A 19,545-nucleotide genomic window follows, 5' to 3' on the forward strand; every position below is an offset into this window, starting at 1 on the left:
TCCCTACTTCTGCCCGTCTGGGTCAGCGCTCCTTTGGCTCGAAATGAGAGAAGACAAACAAATAATACGCGTATCCAGGGAGCAGCCCGGCCCGGGTGAAATGATTTCATTTTCATCTTGATCTCTATCTTATCTGCCTCCTTTGTTCCCCTCACCTTTAGTGCTGCGTTAGATCAAAGAATCTTGTTTTCTCTCCCCCCGAACACGCCGAGAGAAGGGTGTGGGTGTGGATTAGGCCCGGCTGGGGGTCCGTCCTCTTGCGTTGGGGCTCTGGCTTTGGTGTAAATGAAGTTTGGCGCCCCTGGGACATCGTTCCCCCTCCTGCTGTCGTTAACAAACAAGATATGCCCTCTACGAAGTGTCTGTCCTGGTCTGTGCCAACCTCATCAGTCTCCCGCTATGCTGGTTGCCCATTGCGAAGGAGTTGGAGCCTCCTGATGGGACGGTGAGGTGTGAATAGCCTGATGTTGAGAACTGGCTGGAATGGACTTGCCTCTGCTTGCCTGTAGCACTAGCAGCCCTAAGGAGTTTGGTAATGGGGATGCGCCAGGGGGTCCCGGACAGCTGCACTCAGTCTTACAGAACACACTGTTTAATAATATATAATGTCGGCACTGTGCTTTCAAGATGGAAGTGTCTGTTCATTTATTTGCCAACCATTGATGTCACAAAGCTTATTTAACTTTTAGTGTAATTGGGGTGTTATTTGATTGTTCAGGTAATAGTTTTTCAAATTAAAAATAACACTTTTTTTAATGTAACTTATGCATAAAATTTGAATATCGCATTAAAACATTTGCGAATAAAGCAGTGTTTCCCTCCAGTGAGTCGAAGAGAACAGACCTGATACCCTGAAACCCTTCCTGAAAAACTGGTGCTAAATATCACTAAGAAAAGTAGGAGAAGCCACTGTATATAATCAATTATTTTATTTGCACAGATGAAACGCAATAAACCCTGTCATGTTATCTTGCATTCGGAGGCAGATCCCTGAGACAGTTCTGGAAAGTAATTATACCGAACTACTGTAACGACAGACTTTGCTCAGGCATTTCAGAACAACTAAAACAGCAATTGAGATGCTGTGCAAAAAGATCGGCCCGCTGGTTAGTCCAGTTATGCCATCCCATCGCTCAAAGTCACATAATTTTCTTGATACGCATCGAGGAATATATTCGGTAAATGTGTTTCCATCGTAGTTTATTGTAGTTTTATTGCATAAAAATGTATCAGACTCAAACAAGTGCATACTTTTGCATGCACATTTTTACAATTTATGCGCATTGTGGCGTTTCCATCCATCAGCTTTTTATGCAATATCCCAAAATGTGCATAAAAATAAGTGGATGGAAACAGCTATTGTGACATGGCCCGGTGTTTAGATTGTTTAGGGTCTATCGAAGGTGTCTGTGGCATTTAAAGTGCAGATTAAAGCTTGGCCATCAGTTTGGACAAACAAACAAAATCTTAAGGTGACATAGTTACACATGTTACATGTACTTGTAGTAATAACAGTAAATTCTGCATAATTACAAGTAACTAATCCTAAGCCAAACTCCAGTCCTAACCTTACTATGTAGTAAGTACGTGTAGTTAATTAATATTACACAGTACTTACTTATCTGTGTAATTACATTGTAACAACCTCACCTTAAAATAAAGGGTAACATTTTATTTTAGTTTCCTTGTTACACATGTTGTTACTGTAGTAAATTATGCATAATTACATGAACTAACCATGAACTAAACCCTAAACCTAACCCTATAGTAAGTACATGAGGTTAATTGTTATTACTCAGTACTTAAATATAGATTTACACTGTAACATAGACACTTTAAAATAAAGTGTAACAGCGTGTTTTGTTAAAGCACTTGTTCATTTTTAAAATTATCTTGTTAGTGGTGAGACTTAAGTTACAGGCTTTACTAGTTTTATATGGAATTTAAATATTGGATATAATTTTGCTTTATTTCAATTGTGGGAGAAAAAAAGTAACGAATCTAATGCTAGTCATTATTATTTGGGTCGATTTTTTGTCTTTTAATTTTTTTTTTTTTTTTAATACATAAAAATCAATTTATACATTTGAATATCTATATAATCTCTCTCTCTCTCTCTCTCTCTATATATATATATATATATATATATATATATTTAATATTTTATTTTAAATACATAAAAATCAATTTATACATTTGAATATCTATATAATCTCTCTCTCTCTTTCTCTCTCTCTCTCTCTCTCTCTATATATATATATATATATATTTAATATTTTATTTTAATGTATTTTTTTATTATATTAAAGATATTCATGATTGTAATGCATGATTTGTAAAAAAATAAATACTTTTTATTCCTTTAAATTTAATTTTGACAAATATATTTTAAAACATTTAGAAATAATTCTAAAGTGTGTACTCACATGTGTTCAAGATGTTAGAAAAATATGTCATTACTTTTTTTGATGGTTAAACCATGTGACATTTTGATTCATTAAATTGAAACTTTTATTGAAAATGGTATAAAAGCTTTTCGAAACTTTATGAAACAAACATAAAAGATTTTCCCTTTTATTTATAGTGGACACCCATTGCCCCTTAAACAACTTTTTCATAGAACAGCAGTTAAAAACCAATACACTAACAATCATAAAATGTAAAATGTAAATGCAGCCTACAGCGGTGCTGATTTTCAGTAGAGCGTGTGATATCGCTTGATTAAAACTTTTTATATTTTGACATTGTGCATTTAGAGGAGTTCAGATTTGGCTGCACTGTTTGAAGACACTTTAAACAGAACTGATTTTTGACTAAATATCAATTTCCCTTTGCCCGCTGACATCAAGTGTGCCTCCTGCTGCGTCACGACGTGTGTCCGCATACGTGAGGAAGAGGACCTGAGGTAATGGAATGCCCATGTGTCGCTTCAGCGGCCCACAGCTCAGCCAGGATCCACAGCGGGCTCTTCTGCAGCAGGTTGCTCCTCGGCTCGTAGCGGTGTGAGCGTGTTTATGTGTGTGTGCGAGAAGTGCGGAGGAGCAGTGAAAACAAGCCTCTCCCCAGGCTAGTGTTATTCCAACCTCCTGCCTTCCTCAATCCACTTTTGAAGGCAGGAAATCGGAGTTAGCTCATGGTTTGAGGGCCATGTGGTAATGGTTTAGACTGTAGAGACCCATGACCTGCACCTCCACCCTCACTCGCTCGCTCGTACATGCACACACACCGATACCTTGTCCCTCAAAGTCTTCTTTTCTCATATAGCAGCCGATACAATGGAGGGTATGTTGGACTTTTGTTTCGCTTGATAACGCAAACCAGATGGGAGTCCGGACAGGGGAGTCTTGTTAAATATTTGCTAAGAAAAATAACCCTGGGACGCGGTCTAATTATATCTATTTGTCTTGTGTGGCTTTTTGGGAAGGCGATGTGGTTATGCAGGCCATATTGGGCTTCATTTTTCAAGTGTGGGATCCAGTACAAAGCGTGGGAGATGGATGGGACACTGTGTGTGTGTGTTGAGGAAGTACAGACAGTTTGATCTGGTTTTTCCTAAGACCCATCTCTGTATTATAAGCGTATTTCTTCATTTTGGGGATGGTATTCCAGTACCAGTCTCATTCATTGCTTCACTGGTGGCATGAGTTGTATATCATAACCTTTTACATATCTGTTCTGTTGGTAGAAAACAGTGGTTTTCAACTAGGGGTCCTGAACCAGTAAAGATTAAACAACATTAAACTGCCCTTTTTTTTTTTTTCCTTATAACAGAAGCACCAGAGGTACATATCATCTCAAATAAGAGGGCATTTGAATATTGTCTTGAACAAAGAGGGGCCTTGGAGTCAGACAGATTGAGAACAGATTAAAGTTGGACTGTAGACATTTCCTGCTTGTTAACTTGTTAATCGAACTACAATTAGCCTCTTTGTTGTGCGCTTGCGTCACCTCTGTCTTTCAGAGCCGACACATGATGTGTATTTAAACCTACAAAAATTCATTTAGGAGTTGGGCTTGGACAGATAGATGAAGACTGTGGCTCAACCATGCAAAAACCTGCTACACATTTAAGCATAGTACACTCTAAAAAATGCTGGGTTAAGAACAACCCAAGTTGGGTTGAAAATGGACATGTTTGCCCAACCTGCTGGGTAGTTTTATTTAACTCAACTATTGTTTAAAAATTAATATATGGCTTGCTTAAAATGAACCCAAAAAATTATTTTTTTAACTGTCATTAACTAACATTAACTGTCATCCGTGTTTTCTGAATCGCGGAAATCATATGACTCTACATGGTATTTGCAGTATTAAAGAGAGTTATTTATTGTTGTGTATAAAGTTGTTTCCATTAGGGTATGCAGTTAATAGAAGTCTGATCTCTATACGCTCTACATTGCGCTTCATGGCCATTGAATAGATACAGCAGCTGTTTTTTAGCTACACACCAGTATGGCGGTTTTTGAAAAATACATATCAGTCTCAAAATTGAAACCGGTATGCCATATGAACCGGTATACCGCCCAGCACTAGTAACTTTTAAACAATAGTTGGGTTAAATAAAACTACCTAGCAGGTTGGGCAAACATTTAACCCAACCGCAGGGTTAAAACAACACATTCGCTGGGTTTGTCCATTTTCAACCCAACTTGGGTTGTTTTTAACCTAGCATTTTTCAGAGTGTAGGTGTGTTTTAAAAGGTTCATTCTATCCAAAAATGAAAGAAGTCACCATTTCTTCACCCTTGCGTCATTCCAAACCTGTATGAATTTCTTCTGTGGAACATAAAAGATGATTTTAAAAACAACATGACACAACATTGGATGAACTATTCCTTTAAATGCAAATATTTTGTAGGACCCACTTGCGTTCCTTTATACAACACACACAAAAGAGATAGATGTGTCTTATGTTAGCGTCTCTATGTGTGAACTCCAGCTCCCTCTTTTGCTGCTTTGATTTGCACAGTGGGTTTTGATCCAGAGGTTCAGTAGCTGGTCGTCTCATTGTGGACATGATCCGCTGCAGTGACATTTCAATTGATCTCCATGAAAGGCCTGAGGATGGCGACTGAAGTGCTTCCAGATAAACCTGGGCAGGGTTGAGCAGAGGCCTGGAGCTCTCATAAAGCAGACCCAGGGCAAAGGCATAGTGATGCTCACTGCTGGATGGCAGTGCCCTCCCACTAGGTCCATTTCACCAGGACATTTTGTTCTTCTTAAGTGCTGCCAGTCCATTTGTGTAGGCCCTCCGGAGGGGCATAGCCTGTGTCAGGGTTTGGGAATCTGGATGTAGCTGATTTTTCCCATCACTAATAGGCCAAGATTTCAGTTTTTATCTTCAGAACGTTGTCCGATAGAAGGAAATGGATGTGCAGATCTATGTAGGTTAAATAGATGAAATTTGAGTTTAATCTTGTACTTTTTTGGAATAGTTCACTGTCATAATTTGTGTCATTCCAAACCTGTATGACTTTCTTTCTTCAGTGAAACACAGAGGAGATGTTTTGGAGATGTTTTGTCCAGGCTACTCTGTCGTGTTGCATGAGGATAAGCAAATAATTACTGGATTTCTATTTTTGTGTGAACGTTCTCTTTAAGGGTTAAGGTGCGTGTGGAAGGGTACGTGTTTGTGTGTCTCAGCACATCAATGCACTACAACAGTCTGTCTGTGTCCACACTCAGTCACTACATTCTGTGTCAGCCCAACTGTTGCATGACTGTTCTTATTGTAAGATTAAAATCAGAGCCTTTTGACTGTGGAAACATTGAACTGACGCCTACTTTTGAGGTTCATGTGGCCAGTTTCTTTCTTTTTTCTTTTTTTTTTTTTTTTTTTTTTTTTTTTTTGAAGTTGAAGTTCAAGAACATCAAAAGTTGAAAAGAAAAGATTTTTAGTGCTCAAAGTAATGATGGTGGTGATGGCCACAATGATGTCACCATTGTAAAACCTGGTTACCCAACATAGCTAGTTCTCTCTGAAGAAAGTATTAGAATAAATATTCTTCTCTTTTTTGATACACAAAGTGTGATTAATTTTAAACATGTCTATTGCAGAATGGAGAACTTGGAGAGAGAAAGAGCTCACCAAGCCTTTGATGGTCCTCATGCTCTTTCAGCTGTGTGGAAATACATTTGCCCAGCCTCTCTTTCTCTCTCCCTCTCATTCTTTCAGGACTCAGAGAGAAAGGGTTTCATGAACAAGCTGTATGCCATTCAGGATGTGTGTATCAGTGTACAGAATGCTCTGGATGAAGTGGCCTCCTATGGTGAGAGGATAAAGAAGTAAGTCTCAGCTCTCGCTGCTTGTGTCTGAGCAGACACGTGGGCACCACCGTGCCAACCTCTGTCACATCTTACTCAAACAAACACACACACTTGCTTACAATGCAAAAGTCATATTCCTAATCAGTACTTTTGCCTTGTTTTCCCAAACATCCTTGTGTAAACATACTTAACCAAGATAAATTTACCTAAAAGGCAAAACTTTTCTTTAGAGAATGTACACTACCAAGTTTGGGGTCAGTAAGATTTTTGTTTTTACTTTTATTCAGCAAGGACAGATTAAATCGATGAAAAATGATGGTAAAGACATTTATAATTAATAAATGCATTGCTTCTGAATCGAAGCAATGCGTTTGTGTAAAAAAAAAAAATCCATATTTAACAAGTTATGAAGTAAAATATGTAGCTTCCGCACAAGCCGCCTTCCGTATTCAACGTACGCAGAAAGTGTAAAACTTGCAATTCACAAAGCTTACACTACATCCTACGCCTTCCCTATTTTTCGTAACTTCAATACGGAAGGCGGTCTGGCGGAAGCTACATATTTTACTTCATAACTTGTTTAAATATGGATATTTTTTTAAACAAACGCATCACTTAGATTCAGAAGGCCTTTATTAACACTCCGAAGCCGTGTGGAGCACATATTTATGATTGATGGATGTGGATGGAAGCACTTTCTTCAGCTCATACTCATTGATCCCCATCACTGCCATTATAAAGCTCGGATGCGTCAGGATATTTATTAATATTTCTGCGATTATGTTTATCAGAAAGAAGAAAGTCTCCTAGGATGGCTTGAGGGTGAGTAAAGCTTGGGTTAATTTTCATTTCAAAGTGAACTAATCCTTTAAGCAGCACAACTGTTTTCAACATTAATAAGAAATGTTTCTTATATTAGAATGATTTCTGAAGGACACTGTGACACTGAAGACTGCAGTAATGATGCTGAAAATTCAGCTTTACCATCACAGAAATAAATTACATTTTAAAATGTATTAAAATAGAAAATAGATATTTTAAATTCTACTAATATTTCACAATATTACTGTTTTTACTGTATGTTTGTATCGGCCATGAAGAGACTTCTTTCAAAAACATTTTTAAAAAATCTTACCGACCTCAATCTTTGCATAATGGTAGTGTATCTTGAATTTAGGTCGTTTTTACCCTGTTAGCATTTTTTTTTTCCTTGTTTTAAGCATGAATCTCAATGAAGACCTCACTAGAAAAAGTGGAAAACCAGATAAAAGTATTAATGAGGATGTTTTTTGTTGTTGTGTATGTTATTATAGTGCAATTCGAATTAGAATTAGCAGCTATAACCCTCTATTTTGACCCCTTACAGAATTTACCACTCTTTCATATAACCTAGCATTGGTATAAGATAGTATTACTGTACCTTGATATATACCATGACACTGAATCATTATAAATTTTGTGTGCCATGATATTTACCTGGTACACCAAGTTACTTAAAAAAACGAAGGAAAAAAAAAAAAAATACTGTACTGACATGGTGTATGTCGAAACAAAATTGTTTTAAAGGTGTTGTTATAACTGTTGTTTTCATAAAATATTGCAACTATAGTATAATTTTGTAAGGCCCAACTCACATGAAAAAGTGTAATGTTGTGCCTACACCAGGTTTGACCATTGTTGGAGCTTTATGGTGTCTACACTGGATGCATCAAAGTGACAGCTCCAAATCCATTTGTCCTGTTGTCGGAAGTAGCGCAGCTGCATGGAGTATATCAGAAATAGAATGGGGCATCAGTTTTTTGGAGTGTCTTCATTTTGTGCTGCATCCAGTGTAGACAGTATCACTGATTATAATGGGTTATTTTTTTGATCGTTTTCACGTCTGGTGTAGAAAGGTGTAAATCTGTGTACATATATCACACTCATCCTTTTCTCTGTTCTCAGTACTTTCAACTGGACTGTGCCTTTCCTCAGCTGGCTGGCCATAGTGGCCTTGTGTGCGGCCACTCTTGTGGTGTACTACGTTCCTATCAGATACATAGTTCTGGCCTGGGGTGAGCTGTCGTCCATTACACTTACAATCTGTCATGACGAAATAACATGAGACAGAGTAGCATGTTACATAAAGCGTGTTTTAGAATTGCAAATGGCCTATTGCAGGAGGTCACAGAGTTTAGTGGCAGTTTAAGTTTTCATGCTCCAGAGACTCGCCACCAGAACAGCAGGGAGGACAGCAAACTGCAGAGCTCAGGGCAAACTCACTAGTAGCTAATGCCCTGTGTGCTCTTTCATACAGTGTTCAGATCAGAGGCTCTACAAGGTCAGAGAGCAGAGCTTCTGTCAGCTCCATAGCAGCTTATACTTTAAAGTAAAAAGACGAGGATTCAGAATCTGTACAGGATCTTATAAGGTCCTTCTGAACTGCAATCTGTGAGGCCTATATTCACCACTGTTGTTTCAACTTTCAGGTGTGAACAAGTTCACCAAAAAACTGCGAGACCCATACAGCATCGACAACAATGAGCTGTTGGACTTCCTGTCCCGAGTGCCCTCAGACGTTCAAGTGGTAGGTTATTCCTTCCAACATTCACCCCGACTTTATGACGGTTACCCCAAAATTGAAACTCTGTTTTGTAACACCTGTATGTATTCAGATTATGTCATGTCTCACACCTCTCTACAATACTCATGATTTGAGGGGTCATTTTTGTCTGTAGCACAAATAGTGCAGGAGAAGTTATGCACTAAAGTTTAAAACTTAGTTTCTGTTGGTTTGTTTCAATCTCCAACTTTAAAAATGAGCAACAGTAATAGTGATGCTAGCCTTAGCAAACATAATAAAATAATAACAATGAACTCAGATGGTTCTGCTGTGTGAGAATGTATTTGTGCATAGTTTTCTGGCTCCCCGTTCCATTTTCTATCCTTTAATTTATTCTTTCCGCTCATGGTAATATGCATAAATGCAGAATCAGGGAATTCTATTCTTGTCATCACAGACAGCCTTGTGACTCATTACCATGGAAAGAGTGCAAGATGTTGACTTTTTAAACAAACTTCACCTAAACTTTTATACCTATAATGGCACTTTATTCTGTGGAAATACATATAATGCTAATTAATATTATATTGATTTTACTCTTTGTAATTTGGTGTAATTAGGAGTACTTTTATGTACCATGATTTAAGATAATCTAAAACAGTGATCTAAGCAATGTTTATTGATTAAAATGTTTACTTTTTTAAATTTAATATTTAAAATTAAATAACAACTGTCTCTGTTGTTGTTGTTATCTATCTATCTATCTATCTATCTATCTATCTATCTATCTGTCACTGTCATATTATATAAAACATAATACATAATTTGAGAAATTATTAATTTGGTACGAATAACACTATGGTATAGAATACAATTTTAAAAAAGAGACACTTTCTGTGATATATGTACAGTATATTCATATTGTTAACAAAAAGTAAACAAGCAATATTTTATATCAAAATATTTATTTGTGTTATTGAAGTCCACAAATCTACCTTTTGGATTTTACCTCCTGTGATATCCATAGGTGAAGAAACACCCAATTATATTCTTATCCTTGTTAGCCTTCATGAGGAATGTGTTTCATAAATTTCGTTTAGTTAAGTTGAATGTAAATGACTTGTGATGTTTTCAATCTGCACGTGTCTCTCTGTAGATTTATAGACTTCTTGCTGTGTTGTACTGAGTCATGCTTTGTTATTGAGCGTAATGAGTGTAAAGCAGTAATCCTCTCCCGGTCTGCTTCTATATTAACCGTGAGATCTGAGTTATGTGGCCCGCCCCATTGTCCCGTTCGTAATCAACAGCGTTCTGTTGGAGCAGCGAGGTGCTGGCGTTTAACTGCAATTAAAACCTGAGCTCGTAAACACAAGCCCGGCCTGTTATCGTGCTTCCTCTGTGTCGGGATAAACCCTGCGGTGCTGACGGCGGGGGTGACACAGGGCTCTGATCCAGGACCAATCGCTTGCCACATCAGCACAGACACGCTCGCCTTTGATGAGCCCGGGGCGGCGGGCAGGCTTTGATCTCTATAGAGTCGTAATCCCCAGCCCCTGCGTGGCTTTACATCGGCCCTGCAGCTGCAGGTAGCCTGCTCTAAATTAGCCCGATGTGGCTAGGTCGCTAAGGTGCGTTTACCCCAAACACCTGGAGCCCAGAAGGTCCCTGCAGGTAGGAGGCCCGGAGTAGACCTGGCTAATGATGTTCGGTGAGGTTCACGCTCAGAAGAGCAGGGCGCCGTGGGCTTTCTGTGCCCTGTTCCAGCTTTTGATTTAGGACAGTCCAGAAAAGTACTTGAACATCAGCATGATGCGCGGAACGTTCCGCTCTGCATCGCACAACTGCCCGTGGAGGTCCGTTCACCTCTGTTTTCTGGGTTAGAGACAATGGGCGGGGTGGAGGCTGCGCTTCTGTGGGACCTCAGAGACTTAAACAAAGCGTCCCTGTATCGGGGTGTGATCTGCACATGCCCAGGGGCCCGAACGTTCTGTACAAATGAAAAATGGAGGGCTATTTTTGAGGTTCTGACGTGACCCGCGCCTCCCGCACAGTCCCGTGATGAAAGCCCTGCAAGGCCGAGAGAGGCCAGCATTGCCTCTTTTACAGATCATTTGGAGGTGCCTCAGAACAACATGAACTGATGAGCTTCTAATGACTTTTTATATAAAGGGCATCTATGCTGCAGTCTGTGAGTACAGAGTGTCTTTGAATGGGAACTTACAACTCCCACAGCTCTGTGGGTGCATTTCTTAACTCACCTTGTTTGTTTTATTTTGAGTGTGCTGCTCATATAGACCTTGTGTGGCACAGAAACAAATGCACAGCCATCTTTAGAATTTTGTGTTTGAACTTCCATTGTAGCGGTAGCTCTGTATATTTCTATGGCATCACTGTCGAAGAGTAATTAGCTGGTTAACGAAGTTATACGAGTTAACGAAAGTTATAATGAGCATTGTAATGTTTGAAGCGGATGTCATAACAAATGTCAGTAGACTGGGAAGATGTTAAAACGAGCAGTTCATTCATAAATCCGTAAGATCATAAATTCATGCTGTGGAAATTCAAACCGGAAGACAGAATGCAACGAGCGCTGAAAAGGGGCGGGGCTACAGAAGGTGTATATGCATATGCATTTCGCTGGATACAGACCAGCGGCGTGTTATGGACTGAAAGGAGGAGGCAAATTCCCCTCTCTGGCTTTATTTTTTTTTTCTCCCAATGTAAATTAAAGGGTTAGTTCACTTTAAAATGAAAATTACTTCAAGATTTACTCACCCTCAAGCTATCCTAGGTGTATGACTTTTTTCTTTCTGATGAACACAATCTGAGTTATATAACTATATACTGATGTCACGTCAGTTTTTTTTTTTTTTTTTTTTCTAAGTTGAATATGAAAGGCGTAGGACATACTGTATGTGTTTTGAACTGCGAGAGGCGTTACACTTTCTTCGTAAGTTAAATATGGAAGGTGGTCTGGCGGAAGCTAGATATTTTACTTTATAACTTTTTATAATTACTTTATTTACTTTATAATATTTTTCTTACACAAACTCATCGCTTCACTTCAGAAGGCCTTTATTTACCCCCCTGGAGCCGTGAGGAGTATGTTTATGATGGATGGATGTACTTTCTTCAGCTTCATACTTGCTGGTCCTGTTCACTGCCATTATAAGCTTGGATGTGTCAGGATATTTATTAATATAACTCAGATTGTGTTCATCAGAAAGAAGAAAGTCATATACACCTAGGATGGCTTGAGGATGAGTAAAGCTTGGGGTAATTTTCATTTGAAAGTGAACTAATCCTTTAATGTTCCAGGTCCATATGATGTTTACACAATTACTGGGTTAAAAGAATACCATTTACCAAACTTAACAATAAACATCTGATATATTATTATACTATAATATTATCATATAAGCACACTATTTATGAAGGTTATTTCTTAAATTTAAATATTTTTACTTACTTTACAAATAACAAAAGTTATAACAGCATTAATACAGTAACAATTATGTTTTATTTACTTTTATGTGTACTACTTGCTGTTGTTTGCCAATTTTTGTTATTTTTATTATATTAATTGCAATTATTTTATTTTCCATCCATCCACTCTCCAAAACGCTTGTCCTATGTAGAGTCAGAGGGATGCTGGAGCGTATTCCAGAATCTCGGTAGGGAAACACCCTTGACGGACAGATAGTCCATCACAGTTTATTTTATATTATTTTATTTTATGTACCTCTCTTTCTCCATTCACTCTCAAATCCACACCATACTTCAAAACAGTGAGCTTAAGACCTCCCTCTGAAACTTTATCCGCTGGTGTCGCTGTTGGACACTTCTACTAAATTAGTGGTTTCACACTTTTTGTAATATATTTTTGGACTGTTGATTACTTTCTCCTCCAGATTTTTTGGGAAGGCACTGCTGTCCTTTTCTCCTTTTGGAAAATGCCCTTTAAATGGATACATTCATTAAATTACTTTATTAATTGCCCACGTTGAAGGTGTTGTGAAGAGCAGACAGGTTAAGTGTACACTATACACAAGTGCTGTGGTTATTCTAAGGTGTGTTTGTAAATCTTAATACATACCACCTCTGTTCACTGAGCCCATGGCCTTTTAAGTGCACTGCAGGAGACCCGTGATATGTCAAACCTGCTGTGAGGTGCGTATTCACTTTGAATTACTCTCCCAGTTTACACACTCTATGTTCTTTTCATGTATCCGCCTATAGACCCCTCTGAGAATATCTTTACCTGCTGTGTGCCTGCCTCACTGCTTTGAATAAAGCACAGTCTGATATAATGCAATACTTTGTCTCTTAAATGAGGCCAACCGGCATTACCAACTTAAAATTCTCTACCAGGTGTCTAAGACGTGTCCTGTCGCATGCTTTATGGTGCCATTAGCCAATGGAGGAACTGCGTGCGTAACTGGGACGCTAGCAATTAGCACGCCAAGGGCTCCATTATGGCCTATGCAAATGCTGAGATTAAAATGCAGCCGCAGCCGTGCGATTCAGCTCTCAGCCAATTCATCACCTGCGAAGGGCACATACTTGAGAAGAAAAGAGGGCAAACAATAGCAAAATTTGTCTGTTTTCTGAGGACACTGCCTTCATTTATGGACATGGCTGATTTTGTCCCCTACACTTTATGAAATAGCTTGCAGCGGGCATGTATGTAATACAGAGGAAGCATCCCCTATTTCTAAGCTAATATTTTCAAATTGTTTGTTTAATAATGAGTGCTAACCCAATGTTAGAATTTATTGTTTTATTATTTTTTCTTGCGCTTCAATCTATAGCTCCTCTATCCATCCGTCCGTCCATCCATACATCCATCCATCCATCCATCCATCCATCCATCCATCCATCCATGGACAAAGTGATGTCTAGAGGAGATATTTGTTTTTAATGACCCTACAATTTCGAATAAACCATCAAAGTATGAGGAAATATTTTATATTTTTTAAATATGAGGAAAGGACAAAACACTAAACTTGGTTAAGGTATTTATCTGAAAAAAAGATAAAAGCTACCTTTTTTATTTTATCTATGTAAACAAACAAAATAAAATGCATAGAAAACAAAAAGGCTCACATGAAAAAGCATACATTGACTACCTACAACACAATCAGTTACTAATATTTTGTTGATTATCTCTTGTTTTTGCATGTGTTTATAATTTCTTCACACTATTTGGCATGTTTCATCGCATTATCACAAATAAAACAATTGACTCCAAGCACAAAGATGCCAATCTTTCTAGGCCAGATTGACTCTTCTTTGACTAACTAGTGTGCTGTGTTGTCTTAGGTGGGCACATACACATATAATAATAATGTAGACCAATCAGAGTGCCTATGATGACCCCTGTCCACTGCCAAAAGTGCCTACAATGCACATGTGAGCGTCAGAACTGCACCTTGGAGCCATGGAAGAAGGTCACCTGATCCGATGAGTCCCGTTTTCTTTTACATCACATTGATGGCTGTGTACGTGTGTGCTGTTTACCTGAGGAAGTGATGTCACCAGGACGCACTGCGTGTGGGACGACGACAAGCCAGTGAATGGAATGTGATGTTCTGCTGGGAAACCCTGGGTCTGGCCATTCATGTGGGCGTAGATTTGACACGTGCCACCTACCTAAACATTGTTGCAGACCAGGTACACACCTTAATGACAATGGTGTTCCCTGGTGGCCTCTTTCAGCAGGATAATGCACCCTCCCACACTGCACACATTCTTCAGGAATAGTTTAAGCAACGTGATGAAGAGTTCAAGGTTTTGCCCTGGCCTCCATATTCCCCAGATCTCAATCCAATTGAGCATCTGTGGGATGTGCAAGTTTGACCAACAGTGGCTCCACCTCGCAGCCTGCAGGACTTGAAGGATCTGCTGCTAATGTCTTGGTGCCAGATACCACAGGATACCTTCAGGGGTCTAGTGGAGTCCATGCCTTGGCAGGTCTGCACTATTTGGCAGCACAAAGTGGACGAACAGGATATATTGGTCCTCTGTGTAAATACTGTATATAATGTTGAATTCCTGAGGCTCAAATAGTAGAGCATGACACTAGCAAGGTTTAACTTTTCTGTCTGAGAAGAGAGCATGTCCTGTTGGTTGTGTAGGTGCTGAAACTTTCCTCAGTCGTGCATATCAAAGGCCTGTCTTTGCTGCACCAGGGGTTTCTATTTAGAGTTTGAACAAGCAATTAGCATGCACCTTACCTTAGGAAAATAAAAAGTTAGGAGAAACTTTCCTCAGTGCCTTTCCACTCTCTTTCACCTCGAAACATTTTTTTTCTTTTTTTTCTCGACAATGGAAGTGAGCTTGTTTGTGGGCGTCTCTGAACATTTTTTTTTTCTTCTAGAGGAGCATTTAATGCCCCTAATGCAAGGTTAGGTGTCACTGGAGATGAAGCAGGCGAGATATCTCTCCTTCTCTATAAACAGCATAGAATAGTATCATTAAAAATGTTCAGCTTTCATTTACTTATTTATATTTGCCTGTCGCCCATGTGGCTTCAAACCCCGATCCACGCTTAGCAGCGTGGCGACGTCGCATACTCTGCTGCGGCAGGTCCCGGGACGGCGTCTGACACCGCTAAACGAAACGCTCGCGCATGTGGCGCCCCCTCCACAAGAGCACACTTCAAAGTGTGTTTTGTAGTGCAACTGTCAACATGGGGGAGCGGAGCGAGGGTGGAGCAGCCTTTGAGCAGCGCAAGGTCTTTACCCATCGTCTCCACGGATGTTCTCTTTGTGCTCGGCACTTGCTCCAAATTGCTATCTCACCGTAGTCACTTTAACCCCCCTCATTCCAACTACTAAAGTTCTTTTCTTTGTATTGTTCCCTTTTTTACTTTCTCCCCATGCTTCTTTGACTCTAACTAGTGTGCCGTGTTATCTTGGGTGGGACAGCTCTCTGTCATTAAAGCTGCAGTGCTTGTTGCACCATACAGGGTGGCATAACTGTCAGCAGTTAAGTGTAATAGAGCCTCTGACGTGCCACACACTCTTTATAGCGCTACTTTTGATTGAGCCTTTATTGTTGTTTGCCTTCATTTCTTTTCTTCCATTAGATTCACTAATGTCGATCTTCATCGCCTCACCTTGACACGCAAACTTTTGTTTACATGCAGTTCAAGGGAGGCTTCTGAAGTCAGATGCGACCCTGATATGTTTAAAGTGAATACGAAAATAATGACCCCGTTAGGCTGCAATTTAAAGCGCGCTTTGAAGACGACGAATGCCAGGCCGCTCTGAAATCCTCCAGAAATTCTCTAGCTGCAGCTATGGACCCTATTGACAACCCTGAATTATTATTTATTAAGGCTGTCATTTTAAAATTGACTACAGTAAAATTGAATTGGCATTGATTACAATTTTTAATTGAATTAATTCAGTTATGTGCTTAATCTGATTAAATGTACATAATAGTAGTATTTTTTCATTGAGTTATTTTGTACACAGGTACACTATACAGAGGATTTAAATTTTTAGTTTAAAATGATTGACCCAGTTCATAAACTGTAGAAGCACTAGCGTAAAAAAAATCCTTCGCAAGTAACTAGCAATTTTTTTTTTTTTTTTTTTTTATATATATATATATATATATATATATATATATATAATACTAAATTAATATATACACTACCATTCAAAAGGTTGTGGTCAGTTAGATTTAGAAGTCCTTTTATTCAGCAAGGATGCATTGAAATAATCAAAAGTGACTGTAAAAATGTTTACAATGTTACAGAATGCTCTTCTTTTAAACTTTCTATTTATCAAAATTCTGGGAAAAAAGTATTATGGTTTTCACAAAAATGTTAATCAGCACAACTTTACAACATAGATCATAAGAAATGTTTCTTGAGCACCAAATCAGCATATTAGAATGATTTTTGAAGGATCATGTGACACTGAAGACTGCAGTGATGATGCTGACTACATTTTTAATTTAAATTACATTTTAAAATATAAAATATTTCACAATATTACTGTTTTTACTGTACACTGAAAAATGCTGGGTTGTTTCAACCCATATTTGGGACAAATATGGATAAACCCACCACTGAGCTAAACAATGAATTTAAAAATTGAACCCAACGGCTGGGTTTGTCCATATTTTACCTAAATTTGGGTTTTAGAGTGTATTTTTGATCAAATAAATACAGCCTTGGTGAGCATAAGAGACATTTAAAAAAAAAAAAAAAAATCTATTGTACTTCTAATTGTCAATTTATTTGGTCAATTAATTTGATGCTTTCAATTTTCCATGCTTATAGTACATTTTTCCTTTGTGTCCTGATGAAAAGCTGCATGCAAACTACGAAGCAGACAAACTCAGTTAGGAGAAAAGTGAATTGAAGATTTTTCATCCTCACTACATCACTAAAGTCCTTTGTGGACCACATTGATGCCGTGTTTGAATGTGGCACAGGCAAACCCAATCTCACACCTACAAGATGGATGGCTGTGAGATGGACACACTCCTCAGTGTAGGTGGTGACTGATGTTTCTGCTGAGTTGGCAGTACATGGACCACATTTCTAGGGAGTCTAAGCATGACGTCAGTCAGTTTGAGGGCCAGATCTGAGGGAAAACCAGTGATCTGTCTGTTTCTCTCAGAGGCACTTGACAGTCTTGCTGTCTTATTTGTCTGAAAGTGAATTCTAGTATGGTGACAACCCTGTGAATATTGAGCTGGTATATTTCCCCTTACTGCTCTGTTGCTAAACCTAGTGAGCTTCCTTGTTACCTAGATAGGCAGCTGTGTAGGTTGCAACTCTGTGTGTCATTCAAATAGTGAGACTGAAGATGAAGACTCTTAACTGATTCAATTCAAGCAATGTGAGATCAACAACTGTATACTGTATACATAAATACACACCCACATTTTGGGTCAAGCAGTAAATGAATTATTAATCAAAGTTTTTAATAAACAAATTTTTATACTTTCTTAATATTGAATGAAATACACTACTGTACACACCAATAAATTCATAATTATAATTTAATGATAGCAAATACGCAAAAAAGTAAACACTTATAACATTATAGGAAATATTTTTTTTTCTTTTAGACCTACAATATACAATAAAGCCCAAAAGTTTAGGGTCGGTAAAATGTTAATGTTTTTGTTTGTTTGTTTTATTTATTTATAGAGCACAATTAAAACAACACAAGGTTGACCAATGTGCTGTACAAATAGTAACTAATAAAAAGGAGACCAACAGCACAGAAGGAAAAAGAGTAATAAATAAATAAGCAAGTAAAACAAACATCATAGCAAAGAACGAGACCCACTTTGTTTACTCAGTGTTGAGCCAAAGGCTAACTCTAGTAAATACAATTTCAAATTTCTTTTAAAAGAACCCAATGTAGGTAAAAGTCTAAGATATAAAGGCAAGCTATTCCAACGCTTGTAGTCCTAGGGATGTCTAGAATCATCTGGTTTGATGACCTTAGATTCCTTTGAGGTTTGTGTAAATGCAAAAGATCAATTAAATAAGAGGGAGCCAGATTGTGTAAGACTTTATATACTAAGATAAGTAATTTAAAATCGACCCTGTAGTGGATTGGAAGCCAATGTAAAGTAGCTAACATAGGTGTTATATGCTGGTGTTTACGAACACCCATCAGCAATCTAGCAGCAGCATTCTGCACCAACTGCAAGCGAGTTAACAGCGATTGGCTCACATCCGCTTACAAAGAATTACAGTAGTCCAATAAAGGCATGAATAAGCTTTTTTCAAGATTGCTAGGTGACAGAAACGGTTTTACCTTAGCTAATAATCGGAATTAAAAGAAACAAGACTTAACCACCGAGTTGATCTGTTTATCAAATTTCAGAGAGACATCGAACTGAACCCCAAGATTCTTAACTACTGATTTACAGAAAGGAGCCAAGTTCCCCAAATCAGAGAGGACTTGAGACTCAGAGTTTCCGAACCAAATTACCTCGGTCCTACTTTCGTTTAAATTTAAAAAAATTGCGTACATCCATAGTTTAACTTCATGCAGACAATTTAGTAGAGATGTAATTGTCCTCTTGTCCTGTTTCTGTAAAGGTAGATACACCTGAGTATCGTAAGCAAAACAATGAAAAGAAACTTCATGCCTTTTAAAAATAGAACCTAAGGGCAGCATGTACAGTAAGAACAAAATTGGACCAAGAATTGAACCCTGGGGAACACCACAATTCAATGGAGCAGATTTTGAATAAGATTGACTGATATTAACAGAAAAGGTCCTATTAGAAAGAAATGATCTGAACCACTCAAGAGCCGTGCCTCGAATACCCACAGTCTTTTCTAAATGAGTAATAAGAATATCGTGATCAATAGTTTCAAATGCTGCCCTTAGATCTAGTAAAATTAAAATTACAGAGTCAACTGAAGTTAAAATGTCATTTAATACTTTGAGCAAGGCCATCTCTGTGCTGTGGTTTGCTTTAAATCCAGATTGAAACTTTTCAAAGATATTGTTTTGAACTAGAAAAGCCTGTAATTGATTTAAAACAGCCTTTTCTAAGAAGGTCATTTAGAAATGGGACCGTAGTTTGATAAAATACTCGGATCTAAATTTGATTTTTTCAAAAGGGGCTCTACAATGGCATGTTTAAAACTTGCAGGAACTACTTCTGCTGTAAGACTTTTATTTATTAATGTCAATAGGCTTGGGCCGATAAACTCAAAAGTCTGTTTAATGATTTTTGATGGAACGG

At 38.2% G+C, this 19,545-nt stretch overlaps 1 protein-coding gene across 5 annotated transcripts in view; it reads left to right on the forward strand.

The window, feature by feature from the left end:
• mctp1a (multiple C2 domains, transmembrane 1a) overlaps window positions 1–19,545 on the forward strand; it is a 183,612-nt gene that overhangs the window by 160,752 nt on the left and 3,315 nt on the right. For all 5 annotated transcript variants that reach the window (XM_051893527.1, XM_051893526.1, XM_051893529.1 and 2 more), the window contains 3 exons: window positions 6,175–6,284; window positions 8,211–8,320; window positions 8,735–8,832. In XM_051893527.1, coding sequence (XP_051749487.1) covers window positions 6,175–6,284; window positions 8,211–8,320; window positions 8,735–8,832 — 318 coding nt within the window. The remainder of the gene's footprint in view (window positions 1–6,174; window positions 6,285–8,210; window positions 8,321–8,734; window positions 8,833–19,545) is intronic.

This window comes from Ctenopharyngodon idella, chromosome 5, assembly GCF_019924925.1.
Source record: "Ctenopharyngodon idella isolate HZGC_01 chromosome 5, HZGC01, whole genome shotgun sequence".
In the NCBI taxonomy this organism is placed as follows: Eukaryota; Metazoa; Chordata; class Actinopteri; order Cypriniformes; family Xenocyprididae; genus Ctenopharyngodon; species Ctenopharyngodon idella.